This window comes from Anser brachyrhynchus, assembly GCF_964034855.1.
Source record: "Anser brachyrhynchus genome assembly, chromosome: 10".
In the NCBI taxonomy this organism is placed as follows: Eukaryota; Metazoa; Chordata; class Aves; order Anseriformes; family Anatidae; genus Anser; species Anser brachyrhynchus.
Window position 1 is genome coordinate 23,378,204 of NC_137705.1, and position 23,811 is coordinate 23,402,014.

At 39.2% G+C, this 23,811-nt stretch overlaps 1 protein-coding gene across 11 annotated transcripts in view; it reads left to right on the forward strand.

Moving 5' to 3' along the window:
- CACNA2D3 (calcium voltage-gated channel auxiliary subunit alpha2delta 3) overlaps window positions 1–23,811 on the forward strand; it is a 530,340-nt gene that overhangs the window by 62,571 nt on the left and 443,958 nt on the right. For 7 of the 11 annotated variants that reach the window (XM_080605850.1, XM_080605851.1, XM_080605868.1 and 4 more), the window contains one exon: window positions 19,987–20,068. In XM_080605850.1, coding sequence (XP_080461976.1) covers window positions 19,987–20,068 — 82 coding nt within the window. Of the gene's footprint in view, window positions 1–13,983; window positions 19,367–19,986; window positions 20,069–23,811 lie in introns of those variants that run through there. The other 4 variants (XM_080605848.1, XM_080605855.1, XM_080605852.1 and 1 more) reach the window with 4 other exon arrangements.

Genomic DNA, 23,811 nt, shown 5'->3' on the forward strand with positions numbered 1-23,811 from the left:
TTCAGGAGCGAAGTGGAAAATTTCCGGGCCTTGGCATGTGGTGACTCTGACCTTTATGATGACATTGATTGATGATCTGGGTGTCACAGTCTAGAACTCCCTGCCAAGCGGCCTTGGCCATTGTTCCCCAGGAAAGGAGGAGACATGGGGCTGGGGTTGAAGTAGCAAGCTTGTGAAGCTGAGACAAAATCCTGCTCACTTCATTGCTGGGGAGTCTAAGCTTGGGCCCTCAAGGAGGCCAGTACTGGAATAAGTAGGCTGTTTTACTTTTTTTTTTTTTCTTTCCCCTTTCTTAGAGAATAACAAAATAATCGTTTATGGAGATAGAGTAAATTGGGCATCCTTTGGGGGATGCCTTTAAGGGAGTTGTTTTTAAGCATCTGTTGCCATCTTGTCAGCCCTCTGTCATTCACTAGGTAAGTTGTTTAAATTTTGTCCCACCATTCAGACAATTTACTGTTATCTGGCCTGCTTTTTTTGAGTAAAATAAGGGGTTTACCCAGGATGAATTAAGTCCCACTGACCCATTATTCTTAATGGTTATGAATGGGTGAGAGGCAACAGCGGCTTAACAGTAAAACGAAGTTCTGATAAAAATGAGGAAAGTCACTAAAATTACTGTGGAAATAGTACAAATTAGCCAAACATGAAGGTTTTAGAGGGTGCTATTAATGTGTTCAAGGCCTACTTTGCAAGGTGAATTAATACAAAATATTTTCATCTTACTTCTTGCAGCAGCAGGCACCCAGAATAATAGTGTATGGCTTTTATTTGTGTGGTTTATGAGAGTGGAAAGGACTCTAACTTGCCTCTCAGACTGTACTTAAAACTTGCGGTGTTGGAATGTACCCTTGTTAGCACCACGTGCCACCTTAATGAAAGGTTTATTCCTAAATGAACCTGATGGACTGCAGAAAAAAACCACATTTGTCTTGGATGAATTTGCATGTTTTGAAGGATAATTATCATATCCTTCAAAAAGAAAATTGTTTGTAATTACAATTATGTTCATGGTAGCAGGAAAGAAGCAGTATATAATAATGAGGGAAGTGTGTATGCTGTTTCTTTTCATACCTATTTTTTAATAATAAGTTATTAAAATATATTCTTTATCTGCTAGATTTTTTTTCATTTGTCTGCAGAGTTTTCAACAGAGTTTTCTTGGGTAGTACAGAACAGAGGTCTCTATCTTTTTACTTTTCAGTCCTCAATTAGCACAGTGAGGGGAAAACAGAAATTGTGAAGTAATGTATGAAGTGACCAGGTGAGAGTTCTGTATAAATAAGCCTGTTTTAATGCTTATTCGAAGTAAAATAAGATTGTATAGCAAGTTCTTTGCACACTGTGTGGAACACAGGTTACCAGAGTGCTCTTGAAGACGATGCAGTGTGCTGCCAGTCATGTGGCAGTGATGCTGTGCATCAGCAGCACTTGGACAGTTTTCCCTGGAACAGATTTTAGGCTCGTGGACTGAAATTCTGTGAAGTCCAAGTGTAAATGAAATGTTGTATTTAGAGATGAAAGCTTTAACTGGATATTTAGTGTAAATGATGGTGTCATTCATTGCTAACTGTTTGCTTATATGTTTTGTTGGACGCAGACTATAGGATTAGAGCAACTTCTTGCCTAAACCAGAACAGCCAAACTTACTTTGTGGATGCTGCGAGGTTTGTGGACAAACCACAACTTCTTCATGCACAAATGTGTGGAAGATCTTGATCTGAATGGATTCCTCCTGGTATAGGACTCTGAGCTTGTTCAGCTGCTGATGGAAGATAGCAAATACTCCTAGGTCCAGTCTAGGACTGTGGTTGGCAGGGCTATGTCACCAGGTGTGTATATGTACATAAAAGCTTTTATCTCATCAAATGCTTGCTCTCGCTGGTCATGAATCAGAACGGTCATGAAGCATCCATTTTCTTTGTGTCTTGAGTCTTTTAGACTCCAAAGAATTAAAAATGCATCACAGGTGATGTGAGAGAAGAACAAGTTGTCTTTAGGCAAGTCCAGGGTGGTTGTACTAATAAAATCTTAGTAACCACTACAGAAAAGTGAAGTGTTGAGGCACAAAGTAAAAGCTGAAATGAATGAAAAGGATCTTAATTCTGTATTTAGTATTTTCTTTTTCACTTGGACTGGCAACTTTTAATGCCGAATTTTTCCAGAAGTAAAAACCTTTCCAGTTGGTAGTTTCAAAGCTGGACAGGTTTTAACCAGTACTTTTACTGATACTGTGAATTCCTGCTCAAGCAGTAACACAGTCGGTTACCGTAACTATCTCTGTATCAATCTGGTACTGCTATTTCTAGTATCCTAGTTCACATACTTAACATTTAGCTGGTATGTTATTTTGTAGGTTTTGTATATTCTCATCTTAAAATAAGGGGACTCAGCTGACAGTAGAAAATTCACAGTATCTTCTCATTGTAATAAGTAATCAGCTTGTCTCAATTCAAAGGTTTACTAGCCTGTTCCTTAGAGACTGACAGGTTTGATTCACATCCTGCAGGCATGCAACTATTACTAGTATCACTGTTAGCCACTTTACAATTTAATTAACACAAAGTTGTCAAGCTTTTAAAGTAGCCTAGGGCTTCTGCTAGGACAAAACATGTTAAATATGCTCTGCTAATGCCACCTGCTGATGCTGAGAGTACATATCTGCCTGCAGTTTCCTTTCACGTGAAGTTGTTATACACAATGCTGTATCTGTTCAATGAGTAACTTTTCACATACTGTCCTAGTGCTATTTTAGTTCCATAGTAATGAATTAGTTCCAGTTCTTATTCCAGCTTGCAGTAATTTAGTTTTAGCTGTAGTACATTTCCTAAAGTATAATTCTTGCTATAAAAAAGGCACCAAAAAGCATAGTCCTTGTTCTCACTGTGTTCTGTCTCCATCTCAGTTCATTGTTAAACAGCAGACTTACAGATTTTATAACACTGTAAGGAGTTATATCTTATTGCCTCTCAAAAAAACTCTTAAGCATGAGAACTTGTATGAAGATATTGGACTTGTATGTGACACTGCAGTAAAACTGCTTGATTTTTGTGTCCCAGCATTTTGCTTTCTCTCTGTAGCAGAGAATTTGTGGGAGTAATCTTAAATGCTATTTAAGCTATTGGCAGCAGGAGTAATCTTAAATGCTATTTAAGCTATTGGCAGCAGGCAGTTAGCACTGTAAGGCATGCTACAGTTGCACTTCTTTGTTTCCTTTTTTTATGTATTTTGCAATGGATTCCTTTTTTTTAAACCTTATATTTGAATTTCTCTGCTTGCACAGTTCAGTGTGATGTAAACAACCAAAACAGTCAAGTCCTAGAATATGTCCTAGAATCAACCTGTGTCAACCTGTACATAGAGTAATTGACTAGGTCTGAATGAGACTGTTGAAAATTAGGGGAAGACTTTGAAAAGTTCTAAGTTATTGCAAGTCTACATTTAACATTAGGCTGTTAAAAAGGCACACCTTTTTTGGGAAAATGATACACTAAAATATGTCAAGCATGAGCTTAAACTACTGAAAGAGACCTCATTCCACTTAAGAAGGAAGTGAAGAAAAGGAAGTAGTGAAAATTAGAGCAAAGTAGCTTTTTTGCTTGTTTCCTATAAAAAGAATGTTTTTTCTTTTTAAACCATAAATTTTGGAAGCAGTGGAGTAGCAAGGACTAGAAGTTACTCCATGTAAATTTACATTAGATCTAGTACTGTGGGACTATTGTTCTTGGTATTTAATCTGTTCTCTGCATGGTTGGATACTGGATATTCCTGTGTTTTATTGACCATTTCCTAGGAGAAAGGCTGTGGGAAGCATGTAATCCAATGGCAAGTCTAAGCAAATATTACAACTCATTTGCAAAGGCAGAAATAGATGTATAAAGTGGAGGTAGCTGCTAATGAAAGCTTTCTGTGATTTCCATGTACCATTAGCTTATCAGCATACTTGCTCTTCTTCCTTCCATTCCTGGAGACCAAGAGTTGATTACTGTACCATATCATGAAGCTCAGGGACCTGGTCATCCAGAGGGATGTTCATGACAGCAGGTTCCAGTAAATCTGTGGAGTTGTGGACCATCTAATCTGTATTTGAAAGAAATTCTTATCTTCTTGCTCATTGAAGATTTAAAGTCTGGAAACCAGACCAAGTATTTTGTTTTAGTTTGTGATAAAGCACTCCAGGCTACATGTCCTGACAGTGATATATTTATACATCTATGATATTCAGCAGTCCTTCCCTGGAAGGGGATTGTTAGCCTTGATAATGTGCATAGCAATGGAATAAGACCGGAGTTTTATGCTAGCCAATGCTCTATGTACTAACAATGAGTACACGGGGAACCTTTGCTTCATTGTAAATGGATGCTATCAGGCACTTTTTTTTTTTCCCATTGATTAGTAGAGTGGTAAGGACAGTGAAATCAGAAATGAAAAGGAAGTGAAACCTCTTGCTCTGCCTTCTTTAATAGGGAACGTTATGAGTAGTGTCCAATGTACTTTTTGCTGCATCCTGTGCATGTCTCAGTTTCTGAACTTGCATCCATATACAAAATAAGTGAGAAATGCCCATCCCTGTGAAGTGAGGAATTTGGTAGCATTTTGTATCCACTCTACAGAGCTCTAGATGATGGGAAGGGTACCGCTTGAAAGAGCTGTCTGCTAGGCTTCTATTAACACCAGTAACTTACTCCTACAGTAACGTCTCTGCATGCTTGGCGGAATGGCCCCCTAAAGGCATAAGGATTCTCACATCTGCTTGCCACCTCTGTGGCTAAGGATTTAATAGCTGAAACAAGATCTGCTTCTGGGGTTTAGTATTTAATTTCTATTTATGACAAAGCTTTTCATTAGTTGTTCTGAAATGTGTACTTTGGTCCTCTCAGAACCTTTCTCTTTAGCTCATCTGATTCAACAGCTGTTGTCAAAATGCTTCAGAAGCTTTATATTCACAAATCTTATTCAAATCCATTTCATTTCTTTTTCACTGTGTTTTTATTTCTAGTTTTAAGTGTCCCAAAGTAAACAAGTGTTCCCCTACTCATAAAAGAAAAACGAGTCTGTCTTCCCCTTGTGGATGTTGGGGCAGTTATCTTTTTACTTGCCATTATTGTGCTTCATTCTTGTGTGGCAGTGCATTTGTTTTATTGCCTTTGTGTCACATTCCCAGAAATAACAAAATTCTGTTCTAGTAGAATAAAACTTTTACTTTTTTTTTTCATTTTTATTCAATGTGAAATGTTTTTAGTAATTGAGAGAAATGTTTGGACTCTGAGTTTTTGCATGCTGTCTCAGAAATACCCATCTTGTGGTTTAAAATACAAAAGGAGTCAAGACCTGTGACTGACACTGTACCAATCCGTCTGTCAAATGCAATCTCAATGGTTTTCTGTGGTGGTCTTATGGAGGAAGATGAGCCTATTTAACAGGGATGTTGAACTTGCTTTATAGCACTTGCTCTCTGAACATGAAAAACACTTTTGCCACAAAAAGAAAATAAGAGCTAGACCTTTATTCCTTGCTGATTTAAAATCACAGTTTACTTTTTTTTTTTTTTTTTAACTGAGGTTGTTAAATGATAAGTGAACTTTTACTTGGGCAGGCAATTGCTTATGAATAAGTTCCATTTTAAAGTAATCTCAATTCCTAGAATAAGAGTGTCTGGGAAGGAAAAAACAAAAAGGATAGTTTGATTTCCGTAAAGTATTCTGAAGCTGTTTCTCTTGTCTACAGATCAAGAATTTGAGAACGTGCTTCTTCTGTGTTTTAATTTTATGAGGCCACAGGCAAAAAATAAGAGCAACTTGTGCTTGCCTGTTCCCAGCTGTGTCTCTCTCCTGTGCTTGACCACCTCTTCACTGTCTAAATGACTGTTGCTGATCAATACTTACAGAATGCAAAAACTTACTTAGAAGATAAACTGTATCACTGAATTTATGACTCCTGGGAGGAAGGAAATATATCACTAATTTGGAAGTCTTGCATTGTAGGTCAGGAGAATATGGGCTCTGGTACAGTAAACTGAAATTCCAATTAATGTCAATGGGTGTTCTGAAGATGACTGAATTGATTAATTTAAAATATATTGAAGATTTCAAACTGGGGAAGCTGAAGGTCCAGGACTGTGAAGGAAAGAGATGAGTACAGTGTACATGAAAGTGGAGTTTCTGCCTTTGCTAATAAGAGGGGATGTAAGAAAACCTGAAGCTGGGGAAAGGGCCTGCTCAAGCTGCCATGCCCCAAGGAGAGCCAACCTGCTGGCTGCTCTATGCCGTGGTGAGGAGCATGGCAAGGGAGACAAAAGACAACTGAAAAGGGAGGGGTGGTTGCTGCAGTAGTATTTTTGTTGGAGGTTTGCTTTTGGGTAATACGTGTAATAGAACTAACAGCATGTGTGTGAGTCGAGACCTCCACCGCTACAGTCTGCTTTGCTTTGGTCTGGAACATGAGCTTGCCTTCTGAGCATGCCTCTCCTGCCCAGCTGCATGGCTCACTGTGAGTGGACTCTGCCTCGGTGCTGTGAGATGCTGTGACAGCAGTTACACAGTGTTGTTGCAGGGACTGTGAGGAGAAAAACTCACTGGCAAGCTGAGAGATGGTACTTGTGTAGAGGCCTACTGAACCCACACAGTTGCAGTGCGAAGGTTGTGCCATCTTAAGTCACAGAAGAAAATTGGTGCTAAATGATGGATTTTATCACTGAGGAGTAGAATTAAGAAATGTTACAAAAGTTCAAAACCTGTGCTTTAAACATAGATCTTGCTTTTCAGTCTAATGGTGGCTTGACCTCCCCTGTGTCTGTCGTATTTTTTAGTTGTATCCAAACATGCAAGTGCAGTCTCAGTCCAACAAGTAAACCAAAGGGGTTTCATGCGAGTCTCCCTACATGTGTTTTTAAGAGGAGAGAGACTCAATGAGGGGTTACAGAGGAACCGGTATCTGATCTTCATGCACTCCTTAATGAATGATGAATTCTGAATTCCCTTTTGGGAGCCCAAGGTAAAGATGTGCATATCTAACTCAGACAATGCTCAGATGCCTATGATACATAAGAAAACTCCTTCTAATCCAGAAATAAAGGTTCACCTTGCTGGCAGACTTTGCATGTAATTTGAATATTGTGCATATGCTAACAAAACGCCAAACTTTACTTAGCCTGTGAACTTTTGAACTGATTAAGAGCAGACTTTTTCCACTGTCAAGTTTTCATTAAATTTTAAAATACATAGGTAGGTCTGTGGTGTCAGCAAATAAAGAATTTCTCTGAGCAGGATTCAGAGTCAGGGCTTGAGGATCTGAATTAGTGGATCACTGCTCCAGCTGTCATGGTGGTACTTTTTATATAGCATTGTACCTATTAGCTAGCAGCCGAGGGCTTCTACAGTGGAGGCATATTTACAGTGCATGCATAATCTTCACAGCTGATGACTGTTTTCACAGCCTTTCTAATAGAATAGGTTTCCCTACCCACAACAAACAACTTGCAAGCTCACTGCATATCTCTTCCTAACCTCTTGCTGAGCCTTGGCAGTCTGGCACAATGGCAGATTCTGCAGCTGTTTTATTTAATGACCTGGAAATGGCATTATACGGGTGCAGACTTAGTGTTAACCCGTGATTGATGTGTTATTTCACTAGGTAACTTACTACGGGCGTGTATTAGTGCAGAACAGATTTGTTTCACTGCACACAATAGGTTCATTCTTCACTAGATAAATATAATGTGAGTAATTGCAGTTCATTATGTAAATACCTCCATATGAGACTTTTATGGAGTAGTAATGGATTTTGCAGAATATTTTCTCCTACAAAGGGTATGATTCCATTGTTTTTAAAGCAACATAACAGTGTCCATCAGGAGGAGGGCTTCCAGGCTTGCTAACTTACAACACTTGGTATGACTCGATTTGAACTGAATAGTTCTGAGAATAGTTCTGACTGTTCAAACATCCCACCACCTGCTATTTGCGGGTGGCACAGGGAAAGGGAGGAGGACAGTACTTTTATCATAAGCTTCCCAATTTTGCTCTAAGTGCAGCGGTTCAGTAGAGGAAGAAAAACAAAAAAAAAAAAACAAACACCAAAAAAAAAAACACCAAAAACTTAGGCACCAAAAGGAGACAATGCTTTTAAATTTTGGAAATGCTGATTGGTCAGTGATGATGTGTAGGAATACAAAATGAAGGTCTGCTTGGTGTGATTAAAGACTATTTTTTGTTTTTCTCAAGCATGTAGAAACAAAGTGAACAAGAATGGAATTAAAAGTAAAACATTGCTGTAAACAAAGGGAAAGAGAAAGGATGGTTAAGAATGTGATGGAGAAGAGGAGAAGTTCAGGTTCTAAAGACACAGCTGCTTGTGGCAGTACCAGAGAATATCTCCAACATAAGAAGTTTCTTCCTAAATCCTAAACTTTGACGGGTTTTCTTCAATTATTTCACTTCCTGTCTCTGTGTTAGTACCAGTACAGAGATAATATATTTTGTTGCAACAACAGAAGTGCGTTCTATTTTGGAAAATGAGTAGGTGTTTTGTTGGTGAAGGATCATTGAGAATGAAATATTTGAGACCAAGAAGAATAGTCCTGTTGACGTAGGATTTTAAAACAAAACAAGTGAAAAACTATCTTAGAGTATGCTTTTAACTCCTATCTATTCATACTTAACTGCAGATTTGTGACTAAATTTTGCTTGCTGGTATGGGAGAAAAAAAACAAAACAAAAAAAAACAAAAACAAAAAAAAACAAATGAAAACCTAATCAGCCAAATAAAGAAAACAAACAAAACCACACACACACAAAACACCAGCCCTTACCTGGCTGCACTTCCACCTCAGATTGCAGTGTTTCCATAAAACTTTTCTTGCTTTCATAACGTGGTAGCACGCCCCTTGATTCTCAGCACTAAAAACTAAATGTGTGAAAACTTACTTTGGCATTACTGTTGGATTCCACTGTTTTTCAAATAGGAAATTGTTTTTGCTCCTTATGCTGTCTGGAAACACCAAGATGCACAAAGAATACTGCAGTTGGTCAGCTCTCTGAAAGGAGAGGTCACACACGTTTGCAGAAATGGATCTTTCTGTTGTGTACGGGAGAAATCCAGCCAACGCTATCATGTATTTGGAGAACCCTAACAGGCTTCCCATCTACTAGTGTTTCTAGAATATAGAGAACAGAAGCCTTTCTGTTTTGCTATAGCTACGTTCCTTGCCTATTGAACAAAAAATCTGTAATGAGAAAAATAGTTTAAACTGACTTAGAAAAAACAGCTCAAGTCTATAATTGAAAGAAAGGAAAAGCCAAATAACACAGCTGCTTTATGTAATGGCTAGTCTGTCTTCAAACAACTCGGCTGTGAAATGATGCAAGCCTTGAGATTATTACTTGTCCCCACTGGCAATTTGTATTCTTGAAGAGTGTGTGTGCATGCACTACTGTATTTCAGTCTCGGTGGGGGTGGCAGGATGCTGGGTGGTGCTTGTACCAATTGTGGTAAATAAGGTCAGTTAGGACACTTTTTTTTTCTAGATAAATCCCTCGTTGCTTCATCTACAGTTTTTAAAAATGTAAAACTCTGGTTCTCTTGGTAATTCAGTGAAGGCAAAATGCCCAGAAAGATGACATATGTTGTCTTCAGCTACTGCAGTTTCCTGGTCTTAGACTTTTCTTGAAGCTGTAGCTGCTGCTCTAAGAAATGCTGCTTGAAGTGTCTGCTGTTGTGGAGTGCTGCTTTTCTCTGACAACAGAGCCATGTTAGCAGATGTTCCCCAGGATAGTATGAAAGAGATGATCAGCTTTGTTAAAGGGTTGTCTTGACTGTATGCATCAGTAGGTTAAAGGCTGGACATGTGCTGATTATACCTGGAATAACTTCCAGCATTGTCTCAGGAAACAAGTAGTAGCCTTTTGTTTGCCTGGATATGGAGATCTTCTCTCTTCAGAGCTCTGCAGCTTCTAAGCAGTGTTGGCTGCTTTTCTTTGCCTATGGTTAATTAGCTTACTTAACCAACAGAGGTGAGAGTAGATCCACTAGCTTTGTGACAAGTGTAATACCATAGATTTTCCAGTTGTGCCTTTATTGATGTGAATAGCTTGACCTAAAGGATCCAGAGAAAGTATTTAGTTGCAACTTGATCCCTCCCCAGTCTCCTTCAATCTCAGTTGTGTGTGTGTGCATGTGTACAGTTGTCTCTTTTTTCTTAAAACTTTTATTTGCCTGCTTAGCAGAGTAAGGGCAACAATAGGAGAGCTAGTAATGCCAGCCATTACCTGCTGTCGTGTGAGGGGAGCACAGTTCGAATGGGGGAAGCTGTCTTAGGAGTCCCTTCATCAGGACTGAGTTGTTTAGTGCCATTCTGTCACTTGCAGGCAATGAATTTCCAACCTTGTGCCATGGTGCAGCATCCTGATGAAATGTATCAGCAAGAATTCTGACTTTTAATATTCAAATATTATATAAATTTGTATGTAACATGGAGGTCTGTGCTTTTTAATCTCCTCCTAGGATTTCTTTTTCTGAACCTAGGAAGCAGTAAGTCAAATCACTACAGTGATTACAAAAGTATCTATTATATAAAAGCATTGAAGTATGTGTATCAGTTAACATACTACATGAAAATATGTAGGTGTAGTGTCTCAGAAATGCAGTGATATTCTATTATCCGAGTACTACCACAAAGCTGTTAACAAACAGGAACTCCTATTGAAGTCTTGCAGTGATAATTATTCTTTTCCTTTAAACATAAACTGACTTCAGATCTTAAATAGCTTGAAAGAAAGTAGGGAGTTTCCTGGAACAGCTGCTTGAGAGAAGAATTTTAAACAGTAAGTAGATGACACCTTGGGTGGAGGTTCCCTGGTGAGAAATAAAACCAAAGCGAATTAGCAATGCACTGAGTGGGTCAGTGGTCTCAATCAGTAGCGGATGATAACAGGTACTGAGCTGGCGGCTTTGGCACTTGATTACTAGCCAAGTATCACATGTGCATAGTGCATCTGATATGGATGGCTCTGCATGAATTTCTGACACCCCCCGTTCTGGAGGCTGGGTAGCTGCTGTAGGTTGGATTTGTGGTAATGGCAGAAGTGACCAGAGGCTGTGATTTCAGTGCTTTCTGTTCTCCAGCAGTAAGACTGGGCAGCAGTCTGTATAAGTTGGAAGGTAATGTAGGATGACATGGCCTTTGCTACATCTATAGAGGAGGCTGCGAGTATTGAATCTAGGCATGAAAGGAGTCAGAAAACTGTTCAGGGAATTTTAGATGCTTTTGTGAGGAAAAAGGGGAATACTATTCTGTTACTTGGCAATAGAGAAAACTGAGAACTCAAAATAGAGACTGACAGCAGTGGGTTTGTAGAGGAATAAAATGATGGTGGTGGGGAGGGGGGAATAAACATATTGGAGGAAAAATAGGGAGTCTTCCTTCTCAGGGGTCAAACTGTGTACCAGACTGCATAATGTTCAGGAGGAGCTCTTTGAGCTTTATCTCTTAAGCTTTCCTGTGAAACACTGACAAGATGTTGTTTCACTTTCTTCTAGCAGCCTTCAGATCTAATTCCAAAAATACAGTTTTGGAGAGAGTTAAGCCCATCTTCCATGAATATGGGGAGGGTTATTTCTAGTGATGTCTGGGAGGTGGAAGGCCTGGTAACTGCACTTTATGTCTTTTTTTGAGGGTGAAGTCCTTGATAAATGGCATACATTACTGATTAACGAAATATCACCTTAACCAAAGGGTGGTGTCGCTGGTCTTTTGTAGTTAATTATAAAGCATAACCACTTTGATCAAATGTATCAAATCCTTTATATTTATTTTAATCCCCAAGTTTATAACAAATTAAAGATGAAGAATAAGTGTTTTCCTGACAAGGGTGGGGAAAAAAGCAACTCAGAGCACTGAGGTGGGCTATTGCTTGTAATGTTTAGAAAAGTTTGGCTCAAGACTTTTTCTTGTATATTTGCTATTGCCTACCTAGTATCAGTTGCTTTTGAGTAGAATCATAGTGTAAAATGGCATTTGTTCCTTGTGCAGTCATAGGAAGGATGTCTATATTATGGCTTGAAATTGTTAGTTTTGTTGTTTAAAATAGAGAGAGACATTAAAAAGTAATGAATGTGGCCTGAGTGTTGTTCTTGCAGTGTTAGTGACATGATGTATTAACGGCCTGTGAAATAGAAATGCATGCTCTGGCAAATGTTTTTCCTTATTAGTATATTTATGGCCATTAGTTTTGCTTTTACTTTACATCTTTTAAACATACACCTGCTTTAATTCATTTTTAAACTAACCTACTGCTTTTAGCAAATGAAGCCTGAGCATCCCAGGGTATGTGGTGTCAAGCGAGATTATTAACAGAAGTAGAACTGGACCACTTAGACACAGGTCAATTTGAAACCCCAATGTGAGAGACAATCCTGTAGGTTTTTCTGTGATAGGGTGTTGTTCTTTGTGGTGCCAGAGGCATTCATTATGCTCAACTCCAGCATTTCCACTGATTCTGGGTGTTGGAGGAGTATTGTCCTAATACAAGATGTTTCATCAGCTTATAGGGAGCAAGATTTCAACTAATGCTTGCTAGAACAAGCAGCTTGTGTTGGTGGGGAAAGGAAAAAGCCATCCTAAATTTGGTTCTTACCCAGAGTAACAGTAACCACTGAAGAAGGGAAGCTTGATTCACATAAAGCAGTAAGTCTTAAATAGGCTTTACCAGGTTGCTGTTGTGACCTTAGTACAACTAATGAATTACCTAACCTCTTTTATTCAAGGTTAAATAAATTAATTTTAAACTTCAAATAGTTAAATATATTTGCCATTTCCCAATATTATTTTAGTCTAATTGGAACTTGTTTGCCTTTTGATAATCCTTGGTGGTCTTACTCTGCGACTGTGATCAGGTATTTAAGACAGTCCTATATCTTTGCTCTTCAGGATTTTTTGTATGTTGATGGATTTCTTTCTTTCTTTCTTTCTTTCTTTCTTTTTTTTTTTTTGTAAAAAGCCAATGGAATTAATTATCATATGCTTGCTTTTACATGCATGCTATTTCCAATAGTATTTTAAGAGAAGTTTGATTTTCAGGATCAATGTTTGTGATAAATAAACAAGACTCACCAGAACGACAGAGCAGAAGTATATCACAAGTTCATCTACAATTACACAAAACTCATTTTCATTAACATCTCACAACTGGCAACTGTTGACTAAACCGCCAGTTCCTTGATCTGATATTCAAGACTTCAGAAAAGTTCTATTTCCACCTCAAAATTCATGATTGTGATGCAGGAATTAACCAGTGACAGAGTTACAGGCCTCTGAAGTGTCTAATGGCTCTATGTAATTACTTGACATAACGCTGTCTTGTGGATCAAAAGCCATGCTGCTTTCAACTTCATAGCAAAGGCAGTATTTTGAAAATGTTAGTCTAAAGTTTGTGGATTGCATTCATTTGTATGGTTGGAAACTTAACCTCCCTTGAAGACATGACAGGTCAACAGATGAGACTTCAGCAATCAATGCAAAAGAAGCACTCCCTGAGAGTCTGCTCAGTACTACTTCCTTTTGGTTCTGGGCAGGTTTCTAACGAGTCATCTCCACACTTAAATACATCATTTTTTGGCATCCAGTGTCTGTGTCCCTACTACTGCAAAGATCTCAAGTAAGAGCAATGCTTTTCCTTACCTCTTGAAGTCTGGGTTTTGGGTTTCAAGTCAATCCTGGGGACCCTTGTCAGAGGAATTTGCAAGGTTTAGATGAACTTTGACAAACCATTGTAAATGTGACTAGGGGCTTCATTCTAGTGTATAGACAGTAGTAATTAGCACTCAAATATGTTGTGGCCTTTAGACTTCATTTGTATTGGTAGAGGAAAAAATGCTCATTTTGTTTGTTTCCATATGTTAGAGCCCTCAATTATAGTTTATCTTTTTAGGTCCTTTCTTCAGTCTTGAAGTATTTTGAATGCATTGAAAGCATTAACGTTTACAACCTCGCACTAGCCTTGGGAGTAAAAAGGTAATTTATTTGCTTAGTGAGGAGTTCATTTCCTAGCTTGACACTCAAAAGAAACCAAATGTAGACTTTGTCTTAATAGTAGAAAATTCAAAATAAAGCTTATGTAAAATGGCATGAACAGACTAGAGCTACAGTGGACTGCTGAAATTGGATTTGGTTAGCTATAAACATCATTAGCTTAAAGCATTCTAGCTTACCATGCAGTGTGAGCTCTCATAGGCTGGGATGTGATAATGCTTTGCTCTTTTACATTTTAACTCCTTGTGGAGATGCTGAAGCCAGCAGAACATAGGCTTTGTAGAAGCTAAATTAGCCATGCATTCCCTGAGGGTTTATGGCAAACTGTGAGGTTTATTTGGTGTCGAAGTGTGCTGAAGATAACATGGCAGTAGCCTAAAATGCTACTTATTAATTTTATGTATTAGGATTTTTCAAGTCTGCATTTATTCTCATGTAACAGATTGTATCTGTAAACATAGGTTACATATATCATTAATATTCTTGTGAACTGAAATATTGGACCTAAACAGTATATGCAAACCAGATGATGACACAGCAAACTTGCTCACAAAATACTGATGTGGCTTAGAAATCTTGTGGTATTTTTATTTTCACAGGTTGCTAGCTCATGTGCATTATGTGGAATTGTGATAATTTAATCCAGTGAGTAATGTTACTTGACCTCAATCTTTGTCGTAAGTGGCTTGGAAATGGTATGGGAATGCCTCCTTATTGACTAATAAAACACTTAGATTTATACACATGGGACCTTCATAAAATTCAAAGAATACGTGTACATATGTTAAGTCTCTACAGAATAGGTCTAATGCAGCCTCCTACTCTGATGTACAGCTCACTTGAAACACGGAAACCCATGTTCTCACTGCATGCAAACACTATTTGATGAATCCTTTTACCATTGGGTTGTTTCTAAATAAATCCTGAGCATTCAGACTTTGCCTTTTATCTGACAATCTCAAAGTGCTTTGTGAAGCTGAAATGTCATTTGTTACTCCTCTACCTCTGTCTTCATTTTCCATGTGTGTCTATATAAAACGTACTTAGAGACATAAGGGAAAAGTGGCATGCAGGTTAAAGGCTGGAAAATTTTTCAGTATAGGACATATAACTCCCTCATACAATTAACTTAATATTTCACTTCCTCCTTTTTTCCCCCCTGTACTTCCCACTTCCTCTGTTCAAAGGGTCATCACTTTGGAAAAACATTTCAAAGAAGATGTATGTGTGGGGGGGACATCTTCATCTCTTAGTCCAAACAAAAAACGCACCGTGGGGAACACAGTTGAAGTTTTAAAGCTTTGTGCTTAGAACCACTGAGTAATACAGTACAAAGCAATTAATAACACCACAATGTGCAGTGTAGCTAAGACTTATCTATTTTTGCAGTATCTGAATTTTCTGATATGTGGAATATAGCTAAGCTGACATATTCCCTCCTCCCCATCTTTATTAATAAACTTTTTGTGGAAGTCACTTGCATCTTCAGCAGGGCTTTTAGCACTTTAGCCTTCTGCATTTATTTTTCTCTTTAGATTAAACGATTGTAGATAAGAAGCATCAGAAAAATACAATAAACATTTGTGTTAATTATATTGTTTCCTCCTACTCTTCTCCCATGCACCATATGTTCTCCCCTCTCTTAAGTCTCTCCATTTTTTTTTTATTAGGACTTGATACGTGTCCAATCAAAGACCTCAAAGTACATCGGTGCAAATATGACCCTATTCATGCACCCTTCTATCAGTTTAAATATATCTGTAGATAGACAGAGGAAAACAATGGGAATTGTCAGGTGAAGTTACTCTGTGTCTATCTGCTGGACTTTCCCTTCATCTGTTTCCTGCCTCAGTCTTTGTGTTAAATCTCATGTTACCCTTTGCACTTGACCTGTCTTTCCCTCCTTTTTTTCAGTCCCTTGGTTGTTTTTTTGAATGTGGTTCACTGTAAAAGCTCTGGAGATTCATCAGCTTTCTGACCGTGCCTGTGACTTTCTATTGCTACACTTTGTTGTTAATTCATGTGTCCGAATTTTTCTGCTTTCATGGAGAAAGTGGATTCTTTCATTTTCTGAGATAATAAAATGTGCCATTATACTTGATCATTAGACAGAGCAGGCGATTAGATGAGATGTTTTGTATTTTAAAAACAGGGGCTGGGGGAGGATCCAAGTTAGTACACTTGTACGAGGGGCTCTGCTTCTGAGGCCGCTGCCGTGTAAATAACTTTCCTGCACTTAGTGCTGAGATGCCACTACAGTTTTAGGAGCATCACTTCTCTGATCAGTTATCTATATGCACGTTTTTTAGTGGGACCAGCATTTAACAGCTGAATCTGGAAGAATCTTGATCTATAAAAGCGTAAGTGCGTGATAGAAATGCTACATTACTTCCAAAATCTAACTTCATTATTTTGCTTCTCTGAAACTTAGTTTTTTTCTGACTGTTCCAGAACATCACAAGGCTGTGCATTAATAATGATGCACACTACCATCTCCCCATTATAAAGGATTCAGACCTTTTGGACAAACTTAATGCTTTGCTATTTATTTTCCTTGGTCCTCATGCAAGCCTACTTTAGGGAAAGTTTCTGCATCCACCTCATGAGGACAATGTGGTGGTGGTGGAAACCGTAACATTGGTTTTGGACCTGGTGCCTTGCCTGCAGTGATATCCGTTCCAGGCATAGCCAGTGGTAGTCGGGCCAGGACATGATGCCAGCCCTCTTCTCTTGTGACGGGAAACTTGCCACTTCTAGAAGCTTATACATGCATGTGTGTTAAACCACTGCTACAGCACAGTCAGTGAGTGGAAAGCCCTACTGAAAAGAGCCAAATAACTGCATGAACCTATTGGTGTGTGTTAATGCAAGATGCAGAGAGCACGCTACAGTTTAAGGCAAGCAGATGTCTGTTAATGCCAAAGGTGGTTGCTGGTCTTGTGCTAGGAATATCGATATATTTTTTTCCTGAGACTAACGATAGTAGAAATAAGATTTTTATACTAAATGAATGTAACTGACCTGTTATATATGAAAAAGGTATAAAATGTGAATCTGGTATGATAGTGAGTGTCTAATAGTCAAGGTTGGACAACTGACTGTCATCTTTTCATAGTAATTAGTGGTGGTTTTAATGTATCTTAAATTTCTTGGGCTATTGAACATAGACACATTGTATGTGCCTTCAGAAAGTTTCCAGGGCTTCTGATAATTCCTTGAAGAATGAAGCTAGCTGTTACTTGTCATCAGTGAACTGTGTGCTGACTTAATTGAGACAGGTGAAGATCTGCGTTAATGTAAAAACTAAGCTTGAGTCCTACAAGTTGTTATTACAATTCTCTATCCTGATGTGGTTTTGAAAATGTTTTTTTTTAAAAGCTTAAAAAAAACAAAACCACCACGATTAGTGAGGCAGTCCACCTCAGTTCCTATTTCCTTCCGAGTTCTGAAAGTAGTAGTGTTTATGTAATATGTTCAAAGGAGCATGTAATTCATTATATATGGTTAGTCAGCCATGTGCATTTTTACATTTCTGCCTGTAGGTAGGCTGAACACCTGGTGACATGGCAGTGTATTTAAAACACTGTTTAGAAAATCCACAGTAACAGCACGGTTTTGAGCAGTTAAATAATACACAAAACAGCACCCGCATCCCTTCTCACAAATTCCTTCATTGCCTTCACATGAAGGCGGTGGTATGGGCAGGAATGTATATTGGCTATCCCTGGGTGATGGCTGGTGTGTGATGAGAGGTGCAGGTGCGCTATGCCGCTCTTGTTCTATAGTTTACCTAAGCCGGTCTTCCTGACTTTAAACTTCCAGCTGTATGTAAGAAAGCTTTCATCAGCCAGGTGTTAATTGGAGATGTTTGGTATCTTAAAGCAAACTGTTTGGTGCTCTTGGAAAGGGTAACGTGGGGGGAAAAAGAAAAAAAAAACACACACACAAGTATTGCACATCTAGCTTCAAGCCAGCAACTGTTAAACAAGTACAGTACACAAAGGCAGGGTGCATGTTCTGGGGGTTTTAATTCTAGCCTGAGAGGGAAGAAACAAGCCCCCCAGAGCGGCCGTGGAGCTGCACTGTGTGATGCAAGGATGACTCAGCCCGGGCTCAGCTCATCCCCAGGTCTTGCCACGCTTATTTCCATTAAAGTTCAACCGCTATTTTTAAGTCTGTGCCTTTGGTGGAGAAGGTGAGAAGGGAGCAGAGGGCGAGAAACAAAAGCAAAAGGAGGGAGGGAGGGAAGGCTCCCAATCGCACCAGCAACCCAAATACCTGAACCAATCCCTCCGGCTCCCCACGCTGCCCTCGCCGTGGCGGAGCTCGGAAGCCGCTCTTCCCTCCGGCAAGGGGCTCCGGCGAGCGCAGATCGCTCCCCCGTTCCTAGGCTCCCGCCGCTTAGCCCGCACCGATTCACTTCTGCTGCATTTCTTTCTCTTCCTTCGCCGAGCCGCGGCTCGCCCCCAGCCCTGGGCGAGCGGGGAGGGAGCCGGGGCCGGGTTCCGGGACACCGGGGCCGGGCTCGGCGGGGCCGCCTTGGGCTCCGTAGCCCCCCCCCCGGCGATGTGCAGCGCTCCGTCCCGGAGGGGCCGGCTCCCGGCAGCATCCTCGGTCCGCTGCCGCCGTGCGGAGGCACCCTCCCGACGGGGCGGCTCCTCCCGTGCCTGCCTCTGCCTCGGCGCCATCCCGTTAAAAGGCTGCTGCTCCCGCGCCGCCGGCCCAATGCCTGGGCTCGCTCCGGCCGGGCTGGAGGCTGCGGGCTGCCGGCGAGGGAGAGGAGACCTCTAGGCAGCCTGCCGTGCCGCCAAGTGAGCGGGACCCGCGAGAAGACAGCCGCCCCCGGCTGGAATTGAGAGGCTGCTCGCTTGCTGCTGAGGGCACTTTGGAGCAGTAGCAGGTCGCTGAAGTAACTCCGGCACGCTGCTGACTGCGGAGTTGTAAAGAACTACGTGCAAGTGGCTGCAGTAGTGCTGGAGAACGCTTTGCTGTTACCGGGGACACAATAGTTTTCAAGTCAGAGCTTCGCTTCTGGTCCTCCTTCCATTACACAGAGAGGGTCATTCTTGGAAGGGATGAGGATGGAGCTGTGATTTCTTCCAGTGGCGCTCTGGTGGAGGGGGCAAGGGTGGGGAAAGAGGCTTTAGAAGCAAAACCCCACAGCTGCTACGTTCAGATTCACTTGAATTTCCCCACATTTTTTCAGGCGTAGGGAGACACAATGCTAGAGAACTTGAATCTTCTTCGGGCTTTTTGGGGTCTTTTCTTTATCTTCTGGACTGCTTTTAACACAGCCTTAGTGGATGTGGTTGGATCGGAGCAGCAGATCCCCTTGTCTGTGTAAGTCTTTTCATGCTGTTTTTCTCAGGACCGTGGTCAAGAACGAGAACTTGCCTGCTCAAGTTCTTATTTTATTTTTATTTATTTATTGCAGGTATTTGACTGCTCAAGGCACCTTTGCTCCTCTGTCAGACGTTTCTGAAATCATAGTCCTTAACATGCATGGCAGTACTTAAATTTTATTCTAGTGCATGTGTTAGTGGAATACATGGCTGTGGAGTCTTACCTTAAATGCTTCTATTTAGCGTAGTTGATATTATCTTAACTCATGCGAGAAGTTATCATTTGGAACTGTTCTGCTGTTCTACCTGCTCCTCTTCTTTCTGTGGGCATAGATTATATTGTGCAAAAGCATGTCTCTGTACAAGTTGATTGTTTAATTTTTAAAAGTGCAGGTTAGGTGGTTTCGTATCGCAGGCCTTACCTTGGCACAGCATCTGCTGTGTGCTTGTACTTGAACAGCTCTGCTAATCTTTTGCTGTGCCTAGGTTCCTTTGAGCTCTTTAATGCAAAATTGCTTGAATCCTTATGAGTGCAGCTGAAGCTGCTACAGTCTGTGTTGCTTGCTATGACATGTGTATTACATTTCTTCCTGTCTCGTTTTTTTTTTTCCTTCACAGTGTAAAGCTCTGGGCCTCAGCATTTGGTGGGGAGATCAAATCTATTGCAGCCAAGTACTCAGGTTCCCAGCTCCTGCAGAAGGTAAGGATCTTTTTGATTGTAATAAAGAAGGATTTTAAGGAGAAAATGGAGGCAGATTTAATTTTTGTCATAGGGAAGCAGAGCAGTGCATCCTTTGGTCCAAGATCTATTTTTGTATTGCATGCTAGTCCCTGATGACTCTTTGCATTGCACTGCACTATCTGGAGGCTCCTTGATTATACCGAGTTGTTTTTTGGGGGATGATTTCTTTTTGTTATTATTAGAAAGTAAACTCCAACGTTTATTTCTCAAAGTCAAGGCTGAAGCCTAGATTGTGGGTATTTGGTCTAGTTGCTGCATTGTGATGATGATGTTTTTGTGTAGGAACAGCTGCTCCTTATGAAAAATGGTAACTTCACTCAAGGAGCAGAACTAGGGCATATTTTATTATTTTCACCCTGTGCTGTATTTATGCAATTGACTGTATCAGGAAAAGAAGGCTGCACTGTTGTTTGTCATCTCTACAGTTTTTACAATCCCATTATTCCCCAATCGTCTCAACCTAGTGCTGGGATGTATTACATCATTACAGATAAAAGGAATGAATGTGGTTATCTTCTTGCTCAGCTGCACAGCTGGGTAATAAGCTAGTGAAGTATTGCAAAAACTTGAGAAATTGGTATAAGTCCATGTAATTGGGGCAGGGGGGTAATGAAAAAGGGGATTTGAATATGAGGTAGATATTGGACTAGATACAGTCCTCAATTTAAATATGCAACCTATACTGAAGTTCTGTGTTGTAGACAGTTTATTTTTATAGTAGGTGCTGGAAAAGGCATCATGAAAGACTAAAATGTATTAAAAACTTTAAGACTGTGATTTTGCAGTGTTTAATACGTGATATGGAAATGGAAAAACACTGAGACAATCTCTGAGTAGAGACCACTCATGCAACCCATATGTTAAATTTCTGCTGCTTTTAGATGTGATTTTGAGTTCTGAGTAACACATTAAATTGTCTGTTTGTGAAGGAAATAGCTTCAGCTTGTAGCACTGATTTTGAAAGGCTTTTGTATACTTGTGAAATTATGTAATGGACAGTACATGTAACAGTTCAAATAAAATGCTTATGCTCTCTATGTAAAATGAAGCACCTAACTTAATACTTAGACGTGCGAGTTCCATAGTCGTATCTGTCTTTTCAGTGTTGCATATCCAGGACTGCAAAACCTGAACTTCGCTAAGCTGGAATACACAGCTGTTAAGAAAAAATGTTTGAGGTCTTTGAATACATTTCAAAGCCATTAAATGGCTTGTGTTTAGTATATTTGGCCAACTTCTATTTTAATCTGAAAGTCAAGACATTCAGTATTTATTATGCTTTTAGTTCACATCCTTTGTGTACTCTCATATCATCACATTTTTGTGTGAACTCTTCACATTCATGAAGCAGATGGACCTTTCCATTTCAATTAGTATCTAATCAAGTATTATTAAAAGGCTTTAATTTTTTATTGGGCCCTAACAAACAGGTACATTTATTTAACTTTGTAACTGCTCTGTGTGCAGCCATTTTTGCACTAAAATGGCTTTAAAAATTTTATCTACCAGAAAAATATGTAATATGCTGTGTTTGGCAATGTTGCTAAAATCCACAAAGATTCAGTAAGATCCTTCATTATTCTCCTCTTCCTCATAGTAGATATGTTACAGAAAGGAAGACGGCTGTATTTTTCCCTCTGTAGTAGTAAGATTTCTTCCTATTGGTTGTTATAATTGTAGGTAATTGGAAGCTATTCATTTTACCCTTTTCATCAGCATCCTTTCTACTTCACTGACAAATCTGTGCTCCTGTTTTTGAAGGTGGATAGTGTATGCTCATTCCAAGCTATTTTGCTTTCGTTTCTTGCTTTTGTTATGGCATTTCATTATAGAATGAAATGGGAAAGACAAAATGCAGATTTGACAGGTATTTAGAGCCTGTTTATTCCATTATCATATCCTCTATTTTTTTCTTCCCTTCTGGTTACAGTAGTTTGAGAAAACCTCTGGTGCTTTTCATTCTTATTTAAAATTCTGCATGTCTCTGTCCTTTTAAGGTTGCTATTTCTTCCTGTTGGTCATGGCAAATGAGCCTGGATGACAGATGACTTTGGCGTGTATCTTCTTGTATTGTTGTTAAGCATATTTCTGTTGTAAGCTTGTATGAATAAAAACATAGCGAACTTCAAGATTTACAAGTATTTTCAACATGAGAAGTCAGTGGCAGAAGTTATCATAACAATTAATTGATTACACAGTAGTGCTCTAAATACAAGTGTGGGGTTTTTTTTTTTTTCTTTTTTTTCCCTTCCCCTTAGTAGCCAGGCACCAAGAATCCATTTGGTATGTACTGTGAGCTCAGTCATTAGAGTTAATGTCTTTTTAAAGTCAGGATTCCACTTCCAGAAGCAGCGCGACTTCTAGTGTTTCTAGGTGAATCCCCTTTCTGATTATGAATTAAGCATTGTTATTAAACATGTTTATAATTATGTATCTGGACATTATAGATTTCTCAATTACCAACTGCTTTGTAGTGCCATTTAGTTTAAAGGCTTATTAAATGAAATATTAATGTACAGGTTACTTGATTCATTCTGTTAACATATATAAGGATCGCGACTTTCAAAGGAATATGTTTGAAATCCAGGCATTGTTAACACGCTCTACTGCTGAAAGGCTTTACACAATAAAATTTATTTTACCCATCTTGAAACTTCATTAAACAAATGAAGTTATGTGAGATACTCAAACAGAACTCTGCCAGGTTGTAGCTGTGAATATTGATATAGTTATTGCAATTCCTATATATTGCTGTGCTGTGAATATCAAATGAGTAACCAGAAATGCTGTCCTCTTGACTTTTGAAAAGATGTATAAGGATATTTTCATAAATTTTAAAAAAGCAACACTTTATCTTAACTGAATGGTTTATCATTTTATCACATTATAATAATATCTAAGTATGTTGTTACACCTTCTAACAGTATATGGGATATATGACTTTTCCTGGAATTAGCTTTAGGTGAAATACAGATGCTGTAAATACTTCAGAAAATGATAGCTCAGTAAATGACTTCAGAAGCGAAGATGAGATTTAAGCCAATTAGCACTTCAAAATGTTGCATTTTAATGCTCTATTACTTATTTCCAAAGAGGAGGGAGGCCATTTAGTGTTCAAAATACCAAACAGAAGAAAATAGGACAATATTATTCCTAAGCTATCTGATTTATGGAGGTTTTACAGTTGTCATGTAGATTTGGCATTATACAAGAAGCTGCTTGGTGCTGTAGAGACATGCGTGCTCTTCACCTAGCTAGCAAATACTGCTGGGGCCTAGGAATTGATTCCAATTTTAATTGTCTCTTAGGTTACATGTAGTACAGTATAACAGAACATTTTTTTCCTTATGCTTTGAAAAGACATCTGCCTTATTTAAATCTTGACACATCTTTAAACTTTTTTTTTTTTTTTAAACACTGATTATGTTTAGTTTGAATGTTAGTATAGCCTGCTGGCAAAGCCAGGGTTTTTAAATATAGGATAAAAAGCGAGGCTTACGTGCCGGGAATGTATTTGCTTTGCTGCTACAAAATTAGAATTTTGGGGGAGTAGACTTGGGGAATGCTATTGTTCACGTTAATGTTCATGATAACGGTGTGCTTCGAGTTCTATGCTGTTGCAAAATAATAGTAATAAAATGTAAATAGAAAGTGTAGGTAATTTGCCTTCAGTTAATGTTAAAAAAAAATATGTTTGTGCA